The 17,555-nt window shown below is 39.8% G+C and overlaps 1 protein-coding gene across 1 annotated transcript in view; it reads right to left on the reverse strand.

The window, feature by feature from the left end:
• Positions 1 to 17,555, reverse strand: part of TGFBI (transforming growth factor beta induced) — a 140,888-nt gene that overhangs the window by 52,421 nt on the left and 70,912 nt on the right. The window contains exon 9 of the mRNA XM_073620694.1: positions 10,639 to 10,776. Within this exon, the coding sequence (XP_073476795.1) occupies positions 10,639 to 10,776 (138 nt within the window). The remainder of the gene's footprint in view (positions 1 to 10,638; positions 10,777 to 17,555) is intronic.

Here is a 17,555-nt window from a genome sequence, read left to right on the forward strand (position 1 = left end):
AACAGCGGAACAAAAGTACCTATTGTACTGAATAAACCTATAAAAACTTATGTCCTGTGGTAAGTCCTGGTCAGAAATCTATTTTCATAGCTGCAACAGCAAAATCTCCTTTTAAAGCTATTGATCTGAACGGGTATATTCAGTAAGGGATCTTGGGTCTTAGCTTTCAACCTGGAATAAACAATTTTAAGCAGTGTACCTTTTAAATTGCCTTACCAGAATTGTGCATCTGAATATCCGTATTAAAAAATAAAAAAAATACACTAGTTAATCTGGCTGAACCAATTACAAAAAAACATATACACTGGCCTATACTCACAGTTGATCAAGAGGAAGGCAATAAAAAAAGAAATAAATGAAAACAATAATGCATTTCTGATCACTCATGAGACAATCAGATATTTCTTGGATCAACTATCCCTGACATTTTTATCTCTACAAATTTGTATCCAGTTATATTTTGTGCATTTAGGGATGCATCCAGCTCTTTTTTTTAAACAATCTACTAAGCTAGCCAGAACTACTGCTTGAGGGAGCATATTCCACATATTCACAGCTCTGACTGTGAAGAAGTCTTTCCATATGTAAAGGCTACATCCCCTTTCCTCCAGATGTAAAGACGGCCCTCTGTCCTCTGTAATGACTCCAAAATGAATAGCTCTACACCAAGTTCACTTTATGGACCACGTATGTATTAATACATGTTGATCATATCACCCCTTAATCTCCTCTTCTCAAGAGTGAAGAAATCTGGTTCCTCTAATCTTTCCTCATAGCTGAGCTCCTCCATAAGTTTGCCTCTTATAAGTTTGGTTGCCCTTCTCTGCACTTTCTGTAGTTCTCCGATATCCTTTTTGTCAACTGGTGCTGCCATTAGAAGCTGAGAGTACCTTTTTCATTTATCTCCTAATTATTTTTTACATTTTTTTTCCTCTAACACAGGAAAGCGGCTGGCCTAAATAGTGGTACTTGCACAACGGTACAATATACACTGTCTTCTGATAGCATGTATGGTTACCACAACTGCCTATCAAACAATTTAACTAACAAAGCCTTCATATACAGTACACATTAAAAATAAAGTAATGCTATGTCCAGCTTATGAGCAGATTTTTTTAAAGTGGTAACATATCATTTCCCGCGTCATTCCTTGACTAATGTGCCTGTTTAATGAATATGCTGTCAGTGTTTAGGCTGTTGGCTGGATTTGCTTCCTAAGCCAGATTTATTTCTGAGCCCACACAAAGAGGACCTCTTTTGTAAGGTTTTTGAGAAGCTGAATAAAGATGGTCAGGATAACAATCAATATTTTACAGCTGTTGAAATATTTAATATTTTCATATTTCAGGATGTTCTCCGTCTGGACTTTCATTATGAGAACAACAGATGCATCATCTTATACCAGCCTGTAATGTGAGGTGTTTGAAAAGCCTATTGCTTTCAGATGAAGGTGTTTCTCTTCATCGGTACAAAGTACGACAAAGTTATGACATAGATACACAGTCAACATCTTTTGGGTTAGGGTTGGATTCATATTGACTTTAAAATATTTTGCAAGTATAAGGGTCCATACACACTAGGGGCAGAAAAAATGCTGGAACCTAAAAAAGCATAAAAAGCGGCATTAAAAAATGTTCATAGTACCTGGTATTGCAGAAGAGTTTTTGAGAGAGTTTTTGGGCATTTGCTTTTGTAAGTTTTTTTCCAAAACATTCCCTCTGCTCATTTTTGACTATAATTAATGTACATTTGAAAATGTCGAATGCCTCTAAATGCTGTGTTTAGGTGGATTTACAAGCATTTAGCATTTTTTCTGCCTGAAAATTCACTTACCTTTCCTCTTGAAATATGCCTCTAAAAGCTCTAATGATCATGGACACATAGGATAATATTGAGCTGCTTTTACAGGCAGGAGAAAAAAAACACAAAACTAATGTAGAAGCAGTGTTTTTTAAGCCCACTGTGCATGGACCATAATAACAACAATAACTTAAAGTCTATGTAAATCTACATATATATTTCAGTATCTTTGTCCAGTCTTAATGTATTTTGTTTTTTGTATCTTTTTTGAATCCATTGCAAAGTTTCTTACCCAAGCATCCTTCTAATAACATCACAACGCGTCTGACAACGCTGCTGACAATGCTAAACAGCATTATCAGCCAGTTCTGTGTGCTCCTCCAATTGGCTAATGAGCTGTCAATGTGATCTGACCTCCTAGGAAGCCCAATGTCCAAATAAATCAGCATACACTGTAGTTTGACAATGATAATGATAATTAAAAAGCAGTGGCCCGGGGTGTGTGGCTTGGCGCGATACAGAGATGGCTGCTTAGAGACAGAGCTCTGAGAGACCCGTGGCCATACAGCATTCCTCTGGCTCATCTAGTCCCACAGGATGAACAGACTTGGGCGGCATACTCCGAGGACACCGGGGACACGATCGCGCCGATCGTCAGCAGCTTCTTCCACCTGCAGCATTCAAGAAATCTTCAAGCTGCAATCTCGTCAGGGCAGCAGCACGCCAGGCAAGATGGCACAGGTCTGAGGTGAGGATGAGTATAGTGAGGACTCGCAGTCTGCACTGGAAGACCCGGTAAGTGAGGAGAGGCATTTAGATCACCCCCTCACACTGGGAGACATGAACACTATAGCTGCTGACATAAAGAATACCTTTTTCTCTGCTATCACTGACCTGAAAGCAGACTTACTGACCCTCACAGAAAAGATGGCCACCAAAGAGAAAGCTGACAGCAGAAGGGACAGAGCTCTTACTCGCCTGGAAGCTACTACCACTGCTCACTCTGCACACTTGATAGAGATCAATAGACACCTGGAAGATCTCGATAACAGAGAACGCAGGAATAACATTAGAGTGAGAGGGGTCCCTGAATCAATTGGCCCTGACCAGCTCCGTTCAGTCCCCCAGAGACATAGTATGTTGTCTGCAGAGCTTTCCCCTGAAAGAGGAAATATTACTCCAGGCCAGGAAGAGTGATCAAATCATATTTAATGAAAGCTCAATCACCCTTTATCAAGACCTGTCTCCTATCACCCTGCAAAATAGAAGGGCCATGCGACCCCTGCTGGATGTCCTTAGAGAAAAAGGCATTGTATATAAATGGCGCTTTCCCTTTGCCCTGCAAGCCACTGTGCATGGGAAACAACATATCCTGAGAATGCCAGATGAGCTGCCAGACTTTTGCGCAGATATTCACATACCTTAAAATGATTTACCTAATTGGTACGCTGAGTTCCGCACACCTCGAGAAATTCAGAAAAACCACGCCAAATTCATCCCCAGCCAAGCTGCCGGTAAAGAAGGGCAAATTTGGCAAACAAATGGGACTGGGAGCGAATCACTCTCCATCCTCCTCTAAAAGATCAAAGCAACTCAGATACCGGGACCAAACCTGAATTGGCGCTAGCTACTCATGAGGAACTGATAAATACATTGGAAACCTTGTATTCACCGCCTTTCAGTAGGCTCTGCCTACACGCTGTTTATGGGATACGGTTACACCACGCCACCTTGGTCTGATTGGGGACAGCTCAGACCTAAAAGCCCATTTTGAACTTCATAGTTCTCCCAATTTACCCATTGACCCATGTTTCGGTTCTGCTTCCCCATATGACAATCTTTGCCCCTTCAAGATTTACCTCTGTTACTTACTCTAGATACCTGAATCAGTAGCTGGTACACCCAACAGACTTTCCTCTCAGATGATGAGTGCTCTGTCGGGAAGATTCTGTCCACTAGACAGGGGCCATACAATTGTAATTTGAATATATATTACAGTTTCTCAACAGGACCTTTTGCCCTAGGGTAACCCCATAGGGGAAGAAAATTTATGGGGCCCTTAACCCCTCCTTCGTTATAGAGCAATATGTTTATTCCAACAATTGGTTTGCACTAATGCTGCTCTGTTTACACGCGAGGCAGAGGTTTTTATTGAAGCTTCAAATGCAAGTTTTATTCCTTTCAAAATGTTGCAATGTTTTTTGACCTTTTTTTTGGCTGCGGGTCTCTCATGACCAGCTCTTTTAGATGTTAAGTTACATATCTATTACATATCTGTTTGTTGAATTTTGTGTATAAATAAATACTGACTTGCATCTCTCTAGCTGGTGCCTCACACGTACCCCCACAAGTGGGCAGTACAGTGCGACTATAATCGCACGGTTACAGCTCATGTCTGAACAAGAGCTTACAGCGACAGCCGCTGTAGGCAGATACTCCACCTTATCTGTATACCCCTAGCCCTTTACAGGGGTATTTTTCTCACCTTCTTTGCGTTGTTTTTTACTTTGCCCATCCCCCACACCAAACCAGCCCCCCCTCCCTTTTTTCTTCTGTCCCCTGTGGTCTCATAGGTATAACTGCACACAGCCACCATGGCCTACTCCTCTTTGGGGAAGAACCCCACTTTAATATCATAACGTGAGGGGGTTAAACACACCGGAAAAGCAGACGTCCCTTATGAGGGAACTTTACAAAGTGAAGCCCTCTTTCGTTTTTTTACAGGAAACGCATTTCCAAACTGGGAAAGTTCCAACCCTACATCATAAATACTTTCCAAAAGCACACCATGCAACTAACTGTATCTCTAAATCCAAAGGGGTGTCTATTCTTATTAGCAGATCGTCAGGATTTGAGGTCACTCAGCAACTGGTGGACACTGAGGGTAGATACTTACTTCCTAAAAGCACATGGGGCTCCATGCCTTTGACATTGGCTAATGTCTATTTTCCCAACAAAGCAAATGCTCAGTTTTGCAGACGTTTCATTGAAGAGCTTAAAGGTTTTGCCTCAGGATGTATTATCCTGGGGGGAGACTTTAACGTTGCCTTGAACCCCTTTCAAGACACCTCCTTGGGAAATTCCAGCCTAACGTACCGCATCTTGAAAAATATTAAAATGTCACTGCAATCTCTGACCCTTATAGATTCATGGAACGTAATCAACCCATCGGGCAAGGATTATACATACTATTCGGCACCCCATGATAGGTACTAAGGCCCTTAACTTGATACACAGTTGCCGCAAAACTAGACTTGAAGGGCTTCTCTTGTCTACTGATGCAGAGTAGGCTTTCGACAGGGTATCATGGGATTTTTTATTAGCAACCTGCTCCTACATAGGCCTAAAAACGCATATGCTTACTTGGATTTCATCATTGTCCCAAGACCCAGTAGCCAAGCTGAAGATCAATAGCACCCTGTCGGAAACAGTTTTCACCTCTATTATTTATACTAACATTAGAACCATTTATCCGCACAATTAACAAAAATGAATCGGTTCAGGGGTTCGTGATCAACGATAAAACATACAAAATAGCAGCATACGCAGATGACCTTTTGTTTTTTTTGACACAGCCGCATGTCTCTATCCCCAATTTACTACAAGCTTTTAATGTTTATGGCTACATATCCAGTCTCAAAATTAATTTTGCCAAATCCGAGGCCATGAATCTCACCCTATCCCCAAACACACTTGGAATCGTATGACAGAACAACTCCTTTAAATGGGTACCACATGTACTAAAATACTTAGGGGTTTGGCTAACACCCACGCTTAACAAGGTCTTTGAATACAACTTCAAACCAATGCTTCACCAAGTAGAACAGGACCTCACTAACTGGTCGCTCAAACATTTTTCATGGTTCGGTAGAGCGGTCATTGTTAAGATGACAATTCTCCCATGGCTTCTATATCTTTTTCACACATTACCAATTGACATTCCTGCTAGTTTCTTCAAACAGTTACAGACGGTTCTGTGGGGGTTTCTTTGGTCGCACAAAAAAACACTTGAAACTACTCATGAAATCTAAGGCCATTGGAGGCCTAGGCTTCCCAAATTTTAAGCTTTACTACTATGCAACACATTGCATTTGGCAAGAATAGTGGACTGGCACTGCCATGCAGCAAATAAAGATTGGGTGTCCTTAGAGGAAAGCGCCACAGAACTCTACCTAAAATACCCCCCCCCCCCCCGGAACCCTTGGTCCAAATGCCCCCTGAATCTTAAACACCACCCATTAATTGGGACTACCCTAAAAAAATTTTCATTAACTCTCCTTGACACACCATATTTCCACAACCTCAGGGCCTCTTACGTCGCTTCACAACAACACAGACTTTTCCCCTGGCATGGGCTCGAGAGCATTTATTACAAATGATACTGCTCCCCTACTAGCCTCGAAAAGTACAAGCGCAGGTAAGATTTTAACATATGAACAGCTGCTGAGTGACCTCACACCATTAATTTTTACAAATTGGAACTACAGACAATTGTGTCACTGTCCTCCTTGTACTGGATAAGGCAGGTAATTTAACCAGGGACCTCACATTCTTTGAAACTGTTTGCCAAGCCGGCAAACTGACTGAAAAGACCACCTCCCTCATGTATTCAAATCTCCAGCAAGCCGAATCCACGGACTCGACCAGGTTCAGAAGCCAATGGGAAGCTGCCCTTCACATGCACTTCACTGACTCCCAGTGGGAAAGTGCATGCATTTTATCACATAAATGCTCGATCAGCGCGAGACTACAGGAAAAGTCTTACAAATTACTGACACAATGGTGTGCCACACCTGAAAAGATAAAACGATGGTACCCGTTGGCTTCCGATCTGTGCTGGCGATGTGGGGAAAACAGAGGCGATATGTTTCACATCTGGTGGCAATGCCCTAAGATAGCTACCTACTGGAGCAAAATTTGCAGATTGATCCTCCACATTACGGAAACCAAGATTTGAACTCACACCTGCCTGCTGCCTCTTGCATATCTCTAACTTCCCCCTGGGTAGATACAAACGATCCTTGACCAAGAACCTTCTGATTGCCGCAAAATCCCTGATTTCCAAATATTGGAACTGTCTACCACCCCTTCCCTCAAAGAATGGGCCCTTACAGAAAACCATATCCTGAAAATGGAAGAAACACTAGCCATAGCAAATGAAACCTCTGACAAGTTCCACAAAACATGGTCAGCCTGGCACCAATTTAAATACTCTGTAGCATATCATAGCCTGACAACTGGGTGAATACACCTCAAACGCTTGGGTGAACCTCATTCATTTACCAGCCATTTGACCACTGTAAATCCATCCTCTTCATCTCGTCAGTAAGAGATAAGAACTTTACCTATGACACCCCCACAGGGGTACCCCTGTCCCCTACCTATTCCCTACCTGTGAACTATCATTATTCTTAGTTTTGGATTGTTTTTCTTTTCTTTTCATTCTGATTTAATATAGCCTCTTGACACCTATGCTACGTCTGTTTAGACTGAGTTTTGATACAGTTAATGAGGATTATAAATGCAATAGTTGCTGAATCGGTTGATAATATGCTGACACTGTATGCTTTTGTAATAAGTGTACATGTTACGAACGTATGTTACAAACAATTGCATTTCTTTCTTTGTACTGTCTTTTGCTTAATAAAGCTTTTAATTGAAAAAGTGTTGTCAGTCACTCTTCAACAGGAAGTGCTGTTATTGGCAGGACCACCAGGTAGAAGACATTGCAACCAGTGGCGGCTGGTGGGTTTTTCTTTTGGGGGGGCAAACAAACCATCCCCCACCGCCTAGCAGCCGGCGGCACTTAACTGATCTATGTGGCGGAGTGTGGAGTCCTCCAGCACGGTCTTTGTGGGTGGCAGGGTGCAGGCAGCGGCTACCGTGTCCGCTCCTCCAGCGGCTTCCTCCTCCGTGTGTCACCTCTCTCTTCTGCCTAAGCGCAATGCATCCAATAGGATCGCTTGACACTTTGGCCAATCCGGAAACAGGTCTCACAACCTGCCTCCTGATTGACGGGGAGGAACTTTAATGTGAAAATAGCGAAAATTAATTCGCTATCGTCACACAACTGGGTGGGTTTGGAGCACAATGCTCTGCACTCCGAGCCCATCCTTCTTTGAAGCCTATTAGAGCATCTGGCTCTAATCAGGTGCTTAAAAAAAACACCCACTCCACATTGGAATCCATAGTCCGGTGCCCTGATATGTAGATCGGGGGCCAGACGCATGGAGGGGAGGTGGCACCCGTGTGCCCTCCATGGACGGGCCACCACTGATTGCAACAGATTCACAAAACATTATTATAGACAACTGTACATGCTGAAACATGTTGCCACAGATACAAAAAATATATTTGGGGTTTGCATATAAATCTTGCACATGCAAAATCTATTTGCCAACTCCAGGAAGCTAAAAAAATATTCAGTGTTTGCCCCAGGGGTGTCCTTAGTAACACTTGGGTGTGGGACCCCACTGTGCGAACAGGCACATGGTCACAGCAATAAAAACTTTTTCCACATTTTGCCTCTGGCTAGGCCTTTTGGCTAAGTTCCGGGGCAATTTTTGCTACCAGGCCTCAGGGCCTAGCCAGTGCACATTGCACAGACACTATTTGTTTATTTATTTTCTCCTTATGTTTGTGACTACTTTTGTGTAAAATTTTATGCTGGATGGAGGGTGCGAGTCCTCAGGCTTGTCCTGAAGTCTAGGGGGAGGAGGTGTGGCCATTAGGTTCCTTCCTCCCCTGAACCTGGGTGATCTCTCTTCGGGAGAGCCCCTTGACCTAGCACTAGCTGGTTGGCTTAGGCTGGGGGCCACCAGGCCTTCTGGCTAGACGGACCAAGTTCATAACCTTGTCCCTGTCAGGATCCTTGCGCCCCAGGAGTTCAGGGAAAGGTCCTACTTCTTTGGGGGATGGACAAAAGCACACCCCTAAGAGCACTTTTTTCTGTGTGTGTTCACATGCATGTCTTTCGTTTTTCAGCACTACCGTGGAGTCATAGTGGTGCATGGGAGTGTTGTAATGCACTGTTGAAATGGTACTGTTATGGAATAGCATGGAACCAACTTTGACATGAAACAGCACACCACATGTTTATGCTGTCCTTTGTTATTAAGAATGAACAGAGTGATTTTGGTGAAATTGATTTTGCTGTAAAATTACTGATTTTGATGAAGTGGAAATTCCCTGTTTTGTTTACTAAACTGCTTAGGTGAAATTGCTAAAAATTGTATTTATTATTTGTTTATAGACCTGTTTTTCTTCCAAAAAAAAAAATAAAAATAAGTAATAAAGCTAATGAGAGGCTATTTTTTGTTGCAAAAATAGGTTTGATAGGAGCTTCTATAGCTCCCATGAGTCATTTATGATCAATGACACCCTTAAAAATCTTAACAATGTCACCAAAAACTCTCAGTTTTGCTCACCGCTAATTGTTTTATAGTTACTGTCATGTAAAGATGAAGTCTCTCTGGCGCCTCCCACCTCTGGCCACATGCGGTATTGCATGTAATAGAAGTCAATGTGGAACAAATTATCTTTGTTTCCATTGACTTCTATGGGGAAACTCGCTTTGATATGCAAGTGCTTTGGATTACAGGCATTCTCCTGGAACGGATTATACTCGTACTCCAAGGTTCCACTGTAGTTGTATTGAATATGTTCGTGATACATTTCCATAAATGCCATATCAAACTCAACTTAAATTCTAATTTATGTTCACTGGCCTTTCAAGCATTTCAGAAAGTATTCTAAGGCATTTTAGTAGTAACAGAAGAACACCCTAAATATTCTGCTTATGGCATAATGAAGTTTTAGCGATCCCAATGTGAGGCACCTCAGAGGATACAGCTTTGGCGCACCATTCCTTTCATTCACATTTTCCAATAAAGATCCATGACAAGTACTTTCTTGTAGGACCTTAGAACCATAAAAAGCTAAAGAAACAAGTCTGTGATATAGTTTTTGTCTAAAGAAAATGCAGGAAATGTTGTACGCTTAGCTCTCTAATCAAGTTTCTTAGTTTGTAATACGTTTACAATGAAGTATTGTAAACATTAACATTGAGTAAACATTAACATTAGCGTAAAACTTAATAATAACCATTTTTTTTTTTACTTAAATTTTGCTATGCAAGCTTCTATGCATAATGAAAAACTGGTTTGCTGATACGTCCTCATAATATATTATGCTAAAGGAAGGATGGAAAGGAGGGAGCTATGTATGAAAATAGGAAGGTTGGAGGAGGAAATACTGTACCTAGAATAGAAGTAAAGAAGGAATAAGAAAGAGAATAATAGTGGAAAATAGAGAAGTATGGTCACCTACTATAGGTATATGGAATGGATGCACAGTAAATCTGGGGACATTTACAAATGTGGTACTAGATTTTCTAGTGGTACCTCTTTGTGTTCCTCAGTAAATAATAGTAAATAAACTCAATTAAACTTTAATTTATGTCATTGTGGTACACTGTAATCTAATTGGTAAGCTATGGTTTACTGCGCTTCCCATATAGTCATTGTTCTTTTCAAAGGTTTCCTCATAACAAGCAAATGTGCATACAACTTCTACATTTATCCTAATGAACCTCAATCAAATTACATGATCACTCTCTGAAAAAGTCCCTCTAGACACATGGCAAATCAAAATCAAGCATTATTGGTATACCATTGCTAAATAGATCCATGAAAACTACATCCGTTGGCATACTTGGAGGGGACATATAAAGATTTCATAACATTACTGTAGTTTTACTGAGCTCCACGGCCTGTGTTATCACTATTTCTTCACTAATCTGTACTATAAAGGATAAAAAACAATAATAAAAAGACAGACCTTTAAATGCATTGTTGTGTGGAGCTATTACTGTAACACGTTCATTTACTGCAAGGTGAGAACCCAATCCAGCTTGATTAAACAAATCAATAGCTGTAGAGGCAACTGAATCTTTCCCTAGTTCGGATAAAGTTTTAGCTGTGAAATAAAAACATAAAAAATATACTTATCAATACATTCATGCATAGATACATAATCATAATCACTTGGCAGTAGATAAACACCATAAGAATATTAACATTTACTTCTTGGTAAATGGTACGTTAATAGTATTTACACTTATAAATACAGATGTGCCAAAGTACTGCATATTGTCTGGCTTACGTTTATTCCCCAGTAAAGATGACTGAACTTTAAAAAAATCCATTAAACTTCTTTTGGGTCTGATTCATCGCCGCAGTTGTGAATTTCTGAATTTCCCATTAAAGAATTTTATAATGTGGAGAATACCACAAATATTTTCCTATTAAGCTCCCACAATAATATTAACTCTTTTTTTAATGTGAGCACACATCAAGAAAAAAAAATCGATTTGAAACTATTATACTACTGTATAATTTGCAAAAGTCAGATCCTTTATTGTTAGTATTCATCTTGTGTTTGTTTGTTTTGAGTGAAAACATAATAGAGCTAAAGCTTAAAGCGGGGGTCCACCTATCTATCGTTTTTTTTTTTTTTGAGTTCATTCACAAACTTTTCTTCTCAGCATCACATACTCACATATTGTGTGTAATATGTCCACCTGTGTCAGATTTCGTCGGAAAGAAAAACTTATATTATTCACTGCAGGCGGTTTCCATCTTCATTGTGGGCATTTGAAGCCCACAAGCATTTATTTCCTGGATGTGGTGAATGCTGTGCTCCCAGCATTCACCGCTCGTTCCCGCACATGCTCAGTGGCATCCTGGGAAGCCTGAGACTAGCTCCCAGGAGTCTGGGAGAGGCTAGAAACATGCCTACTCCCACGGGAGGAGAACCAGGAAGTGCAAAGAAGAATAGAAAAATAAAAGGTAATTACGGCGATTTAAATTTTTTTAAACGGCATGTCAGCATCTAGGCAAGGAAGAGAATACATACAGATATTGTTCAAAATTTGGGTGGAACCCTGCTTTAACATCTTTTTTTTTACATGAATGAAGCACTTTTTGGGTAGTTTTGGATAGTTGAGAGTGTGGAAAAGACAAATTTACCCAACATTTCCACTGAAAAAAATCATATTATTGCAGTATCATTCAATTACTAACACATAGGGGTTGATTTATTAGAGGCAAATATACTGTGCACTGCAAGTGCACTTGCTCCAGAGCTTAGTAAATGAGGTAGAGCTTCACTTTGCAAAGAATACTCAATCACATGTAAAGGAAAATAAAAAAACATAATTTTCACTTGTACATGATTGGGTAATAGAAAACAGTAGAGTTTCCCCTCCTTTCAGAGCTTCCCCCCAGATCTAGAGTAAATGCACATGAAGTGCACAGTATATTTGGCTTTAGTAAATCAACCTCATAGGGGTTGATTTACTAAAACTGGAGAGTGCAAAATCTAGTGCAGCTGTACATGGCAACCAATCAGCTTCTAACTTCAGCTTGTTCAATAAAGCTTTGACAGAAAACCTGGAAGCTCATTGGTTTCTGTGCAGAGCTGCATCAGATTTTGTACTCTCCATTTTTAGTAAATCAACTCCATAATCTCCAAAGCACCTTTCTGTACTATTAATATTAAAAGAATAAAGTAATTAGAAAAAAAAAGATTACTTTGCTGCTACTATTTCACAGAAAATACCCCCACTTGTTCTTGTTTATAAACTTTATTTATTATTTAAAAATGTATTTCTGCTGCTAAAAACTAAACCATTTTATTCCACAAATAATGTAAAAAGTTTGAAATAATATTGATTTGGTAGCACATCAGTTGGTTATATATTCAGTTTACACAGGATACATATTTTCTACTGATTTGTTCACTTGTCTCAACAAATGAGGTAAAGTTGCAGTGACTTCAAACAATTAATCATATGCAAGTAAAAATTCTAATTTATTTTCTCCTTGCACATGATTGGTATTTTTTTCAAAGAGAATTTTTCATTTTGTATCACCTGTTTCAATAAGATAAATGGGCATTTACTTTAAAAGTGAACATGCTCTGCTTCTTTAGTAAATCATGGTCATTGATTGGAATAAATACATTCATTAAAATAGTTTGCAAGCTATTTTCCAAAAGGATGTGAAGATTACATTTTTACTTCTACTGGGGCTGACAGCCTCAATTGTTTACCTCTGGAGGCCAAAAATACATATATATATATATATATATATATATATATATATATATATATATATATATATATGCAGTTGTGCTCATAAGTTTACATGTTCACTCATGGTTAGTGTTTGGCTGATGCCATTTATTATCAATCAACTGTGTTTACTCTTTTTAAATCATAATGGCAACAGAAACTACCCAAATGATCCTGATCAAAAGTTTACATACCCCAGTTCTTAATACCGTGCATTGCCCCCTTTAATATCAATGACAGCTTGAAGTCTTTTATGGTATTTGTGGATGAGGCTCTTTATCTTCTCAGATGGTAAAGCTGCCCATTGCTCTTGGCAAAAAGCCTCCAGTTCCTGTAAATTCTTGGTCTGTCTTACATGAACTGCATGTCTGAGATCTCCCCAGAGTGGCTCAATAATATTGAGGTCAGGAGACTGAGATGGCCACTCCAGAACCTTCACTTTATTCTGCTGTAGCCAATGACAGATTGACTTGACCTTGTGTTTTGGATCATTGTCATATTGGAATGTCCAAGTACATCCCATGCGCAGATTCCTGGCTGATGAATGCAAATGTTCCTCCAATATTTTTTGATAACATACGGCATTCATCTTGCCATCCATTTTGACCAAATTTGTTGTGCCTTTGTAGCTCACACATCCCCAAAACATCAGCGATCCACCTCCGTGTTTCACAGTAGGAACGGTGTACCTTTCATCATAGGCCTTGTTGACTCCTCTCTAAATGTAGCTCTTATAGTTGTGGCCAAAAAGCTCGATTTTGGTCTCATCACTCCAAATGACTTTGTGCCAGAAGGTTTGAGGCTTGTCTCTGTGCTGTTTGGCATATTGTAAGTGAATACTTTGTGCATTTGTGTAGTAATGGCTTTCTTCTGGCGACTCGGCCATGCAGCCCATCTTTCTTCAAAGTGCCTCCTTATTGTGCATCTTGAAACAGCCACACCACATGTTTTCAGAGAGTCCTGTTTTTCACCTGAAATTATTTGTGGGTTTTTCTTTGCATCACGAACAAAATTCCTGGCAGTTGTGGCTGGAATTTTAGTTGGTCTACCTGTCCGTGGTGTGGTTTCTACAGAACCCCTCATTTTCCTCTTCTTGATTGGAGTTTGAACACTGCTGATTGGCATTCTCAATTCCTTGGATATCTTTATATCCCTTTCCTGTTTTATACAGTTCAACTACCTTTTCCCACAGATCCTTTGACAATTCTTTTGCTTTCCCCATGACTCAGAATCCAGAAACATCAGTGCAGCACTGGATGCAAGGGTCTGTCAGGAGTCCAGAAACTTATTGACCTTTTATACACACACACACATACACACACACACACACACACACACACACACACACACACACACACACTAGTTACAAGCAAACAGATCACAGGTGAGAATGGTTACCTTTAATAGCCATTCAAACCCCTTTGTGTCAACTTGTGTGCATGTTATCAGGCCAAAATCACCAGGGTATGTAAACTTTTGATCAGGGTTATTTGGGTAGTTTCTGTTGCCATTGTGATTTAAAAAGAATAAACACAGTTGATTGATAATAAATGGCTTTAGCCAAACACCAATCATGAGTGAAGGAAAAGTTTTTGTGTTATCATTTGTGTTGTAATTTTTTGAGTTATGATTTGTGTTATATTATATGAAAAATGGCCAAGAAATCATAAATTCTGCCAGGGTATGTAAACTTATAAAAACAACTGTATATATATATATAAATATATATATATATACGTGTCACTTTATTGCTGGAAAACTAAAATAAATAAATTACATTTGCTACCAGTATAACCATTTGATTTTCAAGGGTGTGTTCTACGCAACAAAGGTATAAAGCAAGCTCAAAGATGCAATAGCACTGCCAAGCATGCAGACATGCACACATACAGTGGTAATTAAATACCATCAAAAGAAAGCTCTATTTGTGTGAAAAAAGGATACAAATTTCATATGGGTACAATGACCACGCAATTGTCATTCCAAGTGTGACAGCGCTGAAAGCTGAAAATTGGCCTGGGCAGAAGGGGATGAAAGTGCCCGGTACTGAATTGGTTAAGTATGTGTGTAAAAAAAGTAAAACTTGGTTCAGTAGCAAAGGGTTAAAGAGACTCTAGCTGCAGAATGAAAATGTAATTCTGTTGCCACCTCACCCCACAGTAAGCCAATGAAAAACCCATAATGGGAAAATTTGAAATTTCAAGGATGAATGAAGTTCAGACCCAAAAACAATAGCTGGCGATGGGGCTAGAAAATGTGATTGAGGTTATGATATGTAGATTAAAATTTGGGATCAGTACTTTCACTACTATCTGGCATCACTTTTACTGGCATAGCGTGAACATGACAAAGCATTCATTGTATTCTATCACAAAACCAAAAATGAGAATCACTGAACTAAATATACAACTAGCAAAGGAGAGGTGTACATGGGTGAAGCAGTAGAGTAAGCGGTACAAAATTGATCTGACCAGCTGCCGACTTTTTGTTTTTTGGGAGTCAGCTGCCCTGAGCCAGTCTGGGCTTCAGATGTGTTGTTGTGCCTTTAAAGAGGAAAGGCCTACCTCTAAGATAAGCCTTCTTTCAATTTATTGTATATGAACACACTCTGCAGAGGTTCCTTGGTAAACCAGTTAGATTTACATACATTTAGATATTATGTATTTTCAAAAGTATGCAACAAAAGCTGTTTTTAATATACATCTTAGAAACAGTTTAACTAGATTTTCTGTGCTGGCTTGCTAGGCCTGGGGGATTTTTTGTAATATTCTGTAATCAGAAATGTGGAAGTTCTAGCTGTATAAACTGTATATTATTGATATGTCAAGTGTCTAGTTGTAGGCCCCTTGCACATGGGACTGTTTGGCTGTTGTGTATTTCTCCTGGCATTTTAGTGCACTTGGGAGGGAGAAGTGCAGCGTTCAGCCCCACTGCCTGCAGCCTGTAAAAGTTTATGGCAGGCTGCAATTGGATTGAGTTGAATGCTATACCAAGTGGTTCTGGAATTTGGGGCCCTATGCATTCAGAGTAGACTGCCCATGCTCTCATATAATATAGTATATTACTGTATTATATAAAATATAATTTGCCCTATGCTCTTATATAATACATCCTTAACTAGTAATGAGCATTGCTTTGCACAGATTCATACAATTTATATACTTATTTATTTTATGGTTGGGCGCTAACCATTTTTGAGCATTAGTCTGAATGCCTTAGCTTTCTACACACCAGAATGTGAAAGAAAAACATACAGAACAAATGGTTCTTAGCAAAGAATCACATCAGTAAATAATACGAATTCTAAAATGTGCATTAACGCAAGTCATTTTTTTTTTGGAAAATATTTGGATTATGGAACTCAGCCCAAAACCGGCCTTTTCTAAAGCTGGCCATACATGGAGAGAATTTCCGCTTGTTCATGATGGAATAGCAGAAATGTGATCTATAGGTGGCCCTGTCGGCGCCAGTCCACCCAGCATCTTTCGATCTGAAAAATCAAAGGAGCTGGGCAGAAAATTGATAGCCGAACAATGACTGCAGCCAATCAGCTACAGTCGCTCTTTCAGATATTGTGACAACTGTGGCTGACAGCTGTCAGAATATAATAGCCCACAGGGAAGGTTCATTCATCCATTTTGTTTAATGTGGATAGGGGAATAGATAGATAGGCCAAACAAGCATAATCTAGGAGTCTATGGTCAGCTTAACACATGCTAATTTTGTGTTGAAATGGCAACAACAACATCATGTGCTACTGAGAAGAGAACTTCCTGTAAGGCTCTGGTGAACTCCATGCTTAAGAGGATTAATGCAGTGCTGGGAAATAATGGTAGCCACACAAAATATTGACACTTTGGACCCAATTTGGACATTTTCACTTAGGGGTGCACTCACTTTTGTTGCCAGCGGTTTAGACATTAATGGCTGTGTGTTGAGTTATTTTGAGGGAACAAGCAAATTTACACTGTTATACAAGCTGTACTCTCATTACTTTACATTGTAGCAAAGTGTAATTTCTTCAGTGTTGTCACATGAAAAGATATAATAAAATATTTACAAAAATGTGAGGGATGTACTCACTTTTGTGAGATTCCGTATCTCACAAAAGTGAGTACACCCCTCACATTTTTGTAAATATTTTATGTTTTTCCCTCCCTGGTGTTATGTGACTCGTTAGTGTTATAAGGAATCAGGTGTGAATGGGGAGCAGGTGTGTTAAATTTGGTGTTATTGCTCTCACTCTCTCATACTGGTCACCGGAAGTTCAACATGGCACCTCATGGCAAAGAACTGTCTGAGGATCTGAAAAAAATAATTGTTGCTCTACATAAAGATAGCTTAGGCTATAAGAAGATTGCCAAGACCCTGAAACTGAGCTGAAACACAGTGGCCAAAGACCATACTGTTGTTTAACAGGACAGGTTCCACTCAGAACAGGCCTCACCATGGTCGACCAAAGAAGTTGAGTGCATATGCTCAGCGTCATATCCAGAGGTTGTCTTTCAGAAATAGACGTATGAGTGCTGCCAGCAATGCTGCAGAGGTTGAAGGGGTAGGGGGTCAGCCTGTCAGTGCTCAGACCATACGCAACACACTGCATCAAATTGGTTCACATGGC

This window comes from Aquarana catesbeiana, linkage group LG03 (genome assembly GCF_042186555.1).
Source record: "Aquarana catesbeiana isolate 2022-GZ linkage group LG03, ASM4218655v1, whole genome shotgun sequence".
NCBI lineage: Eukaryota > Metazoa > Chordata > Amphibia > Anura > Ranidae > Aquarana > Aquarana catesbeiana.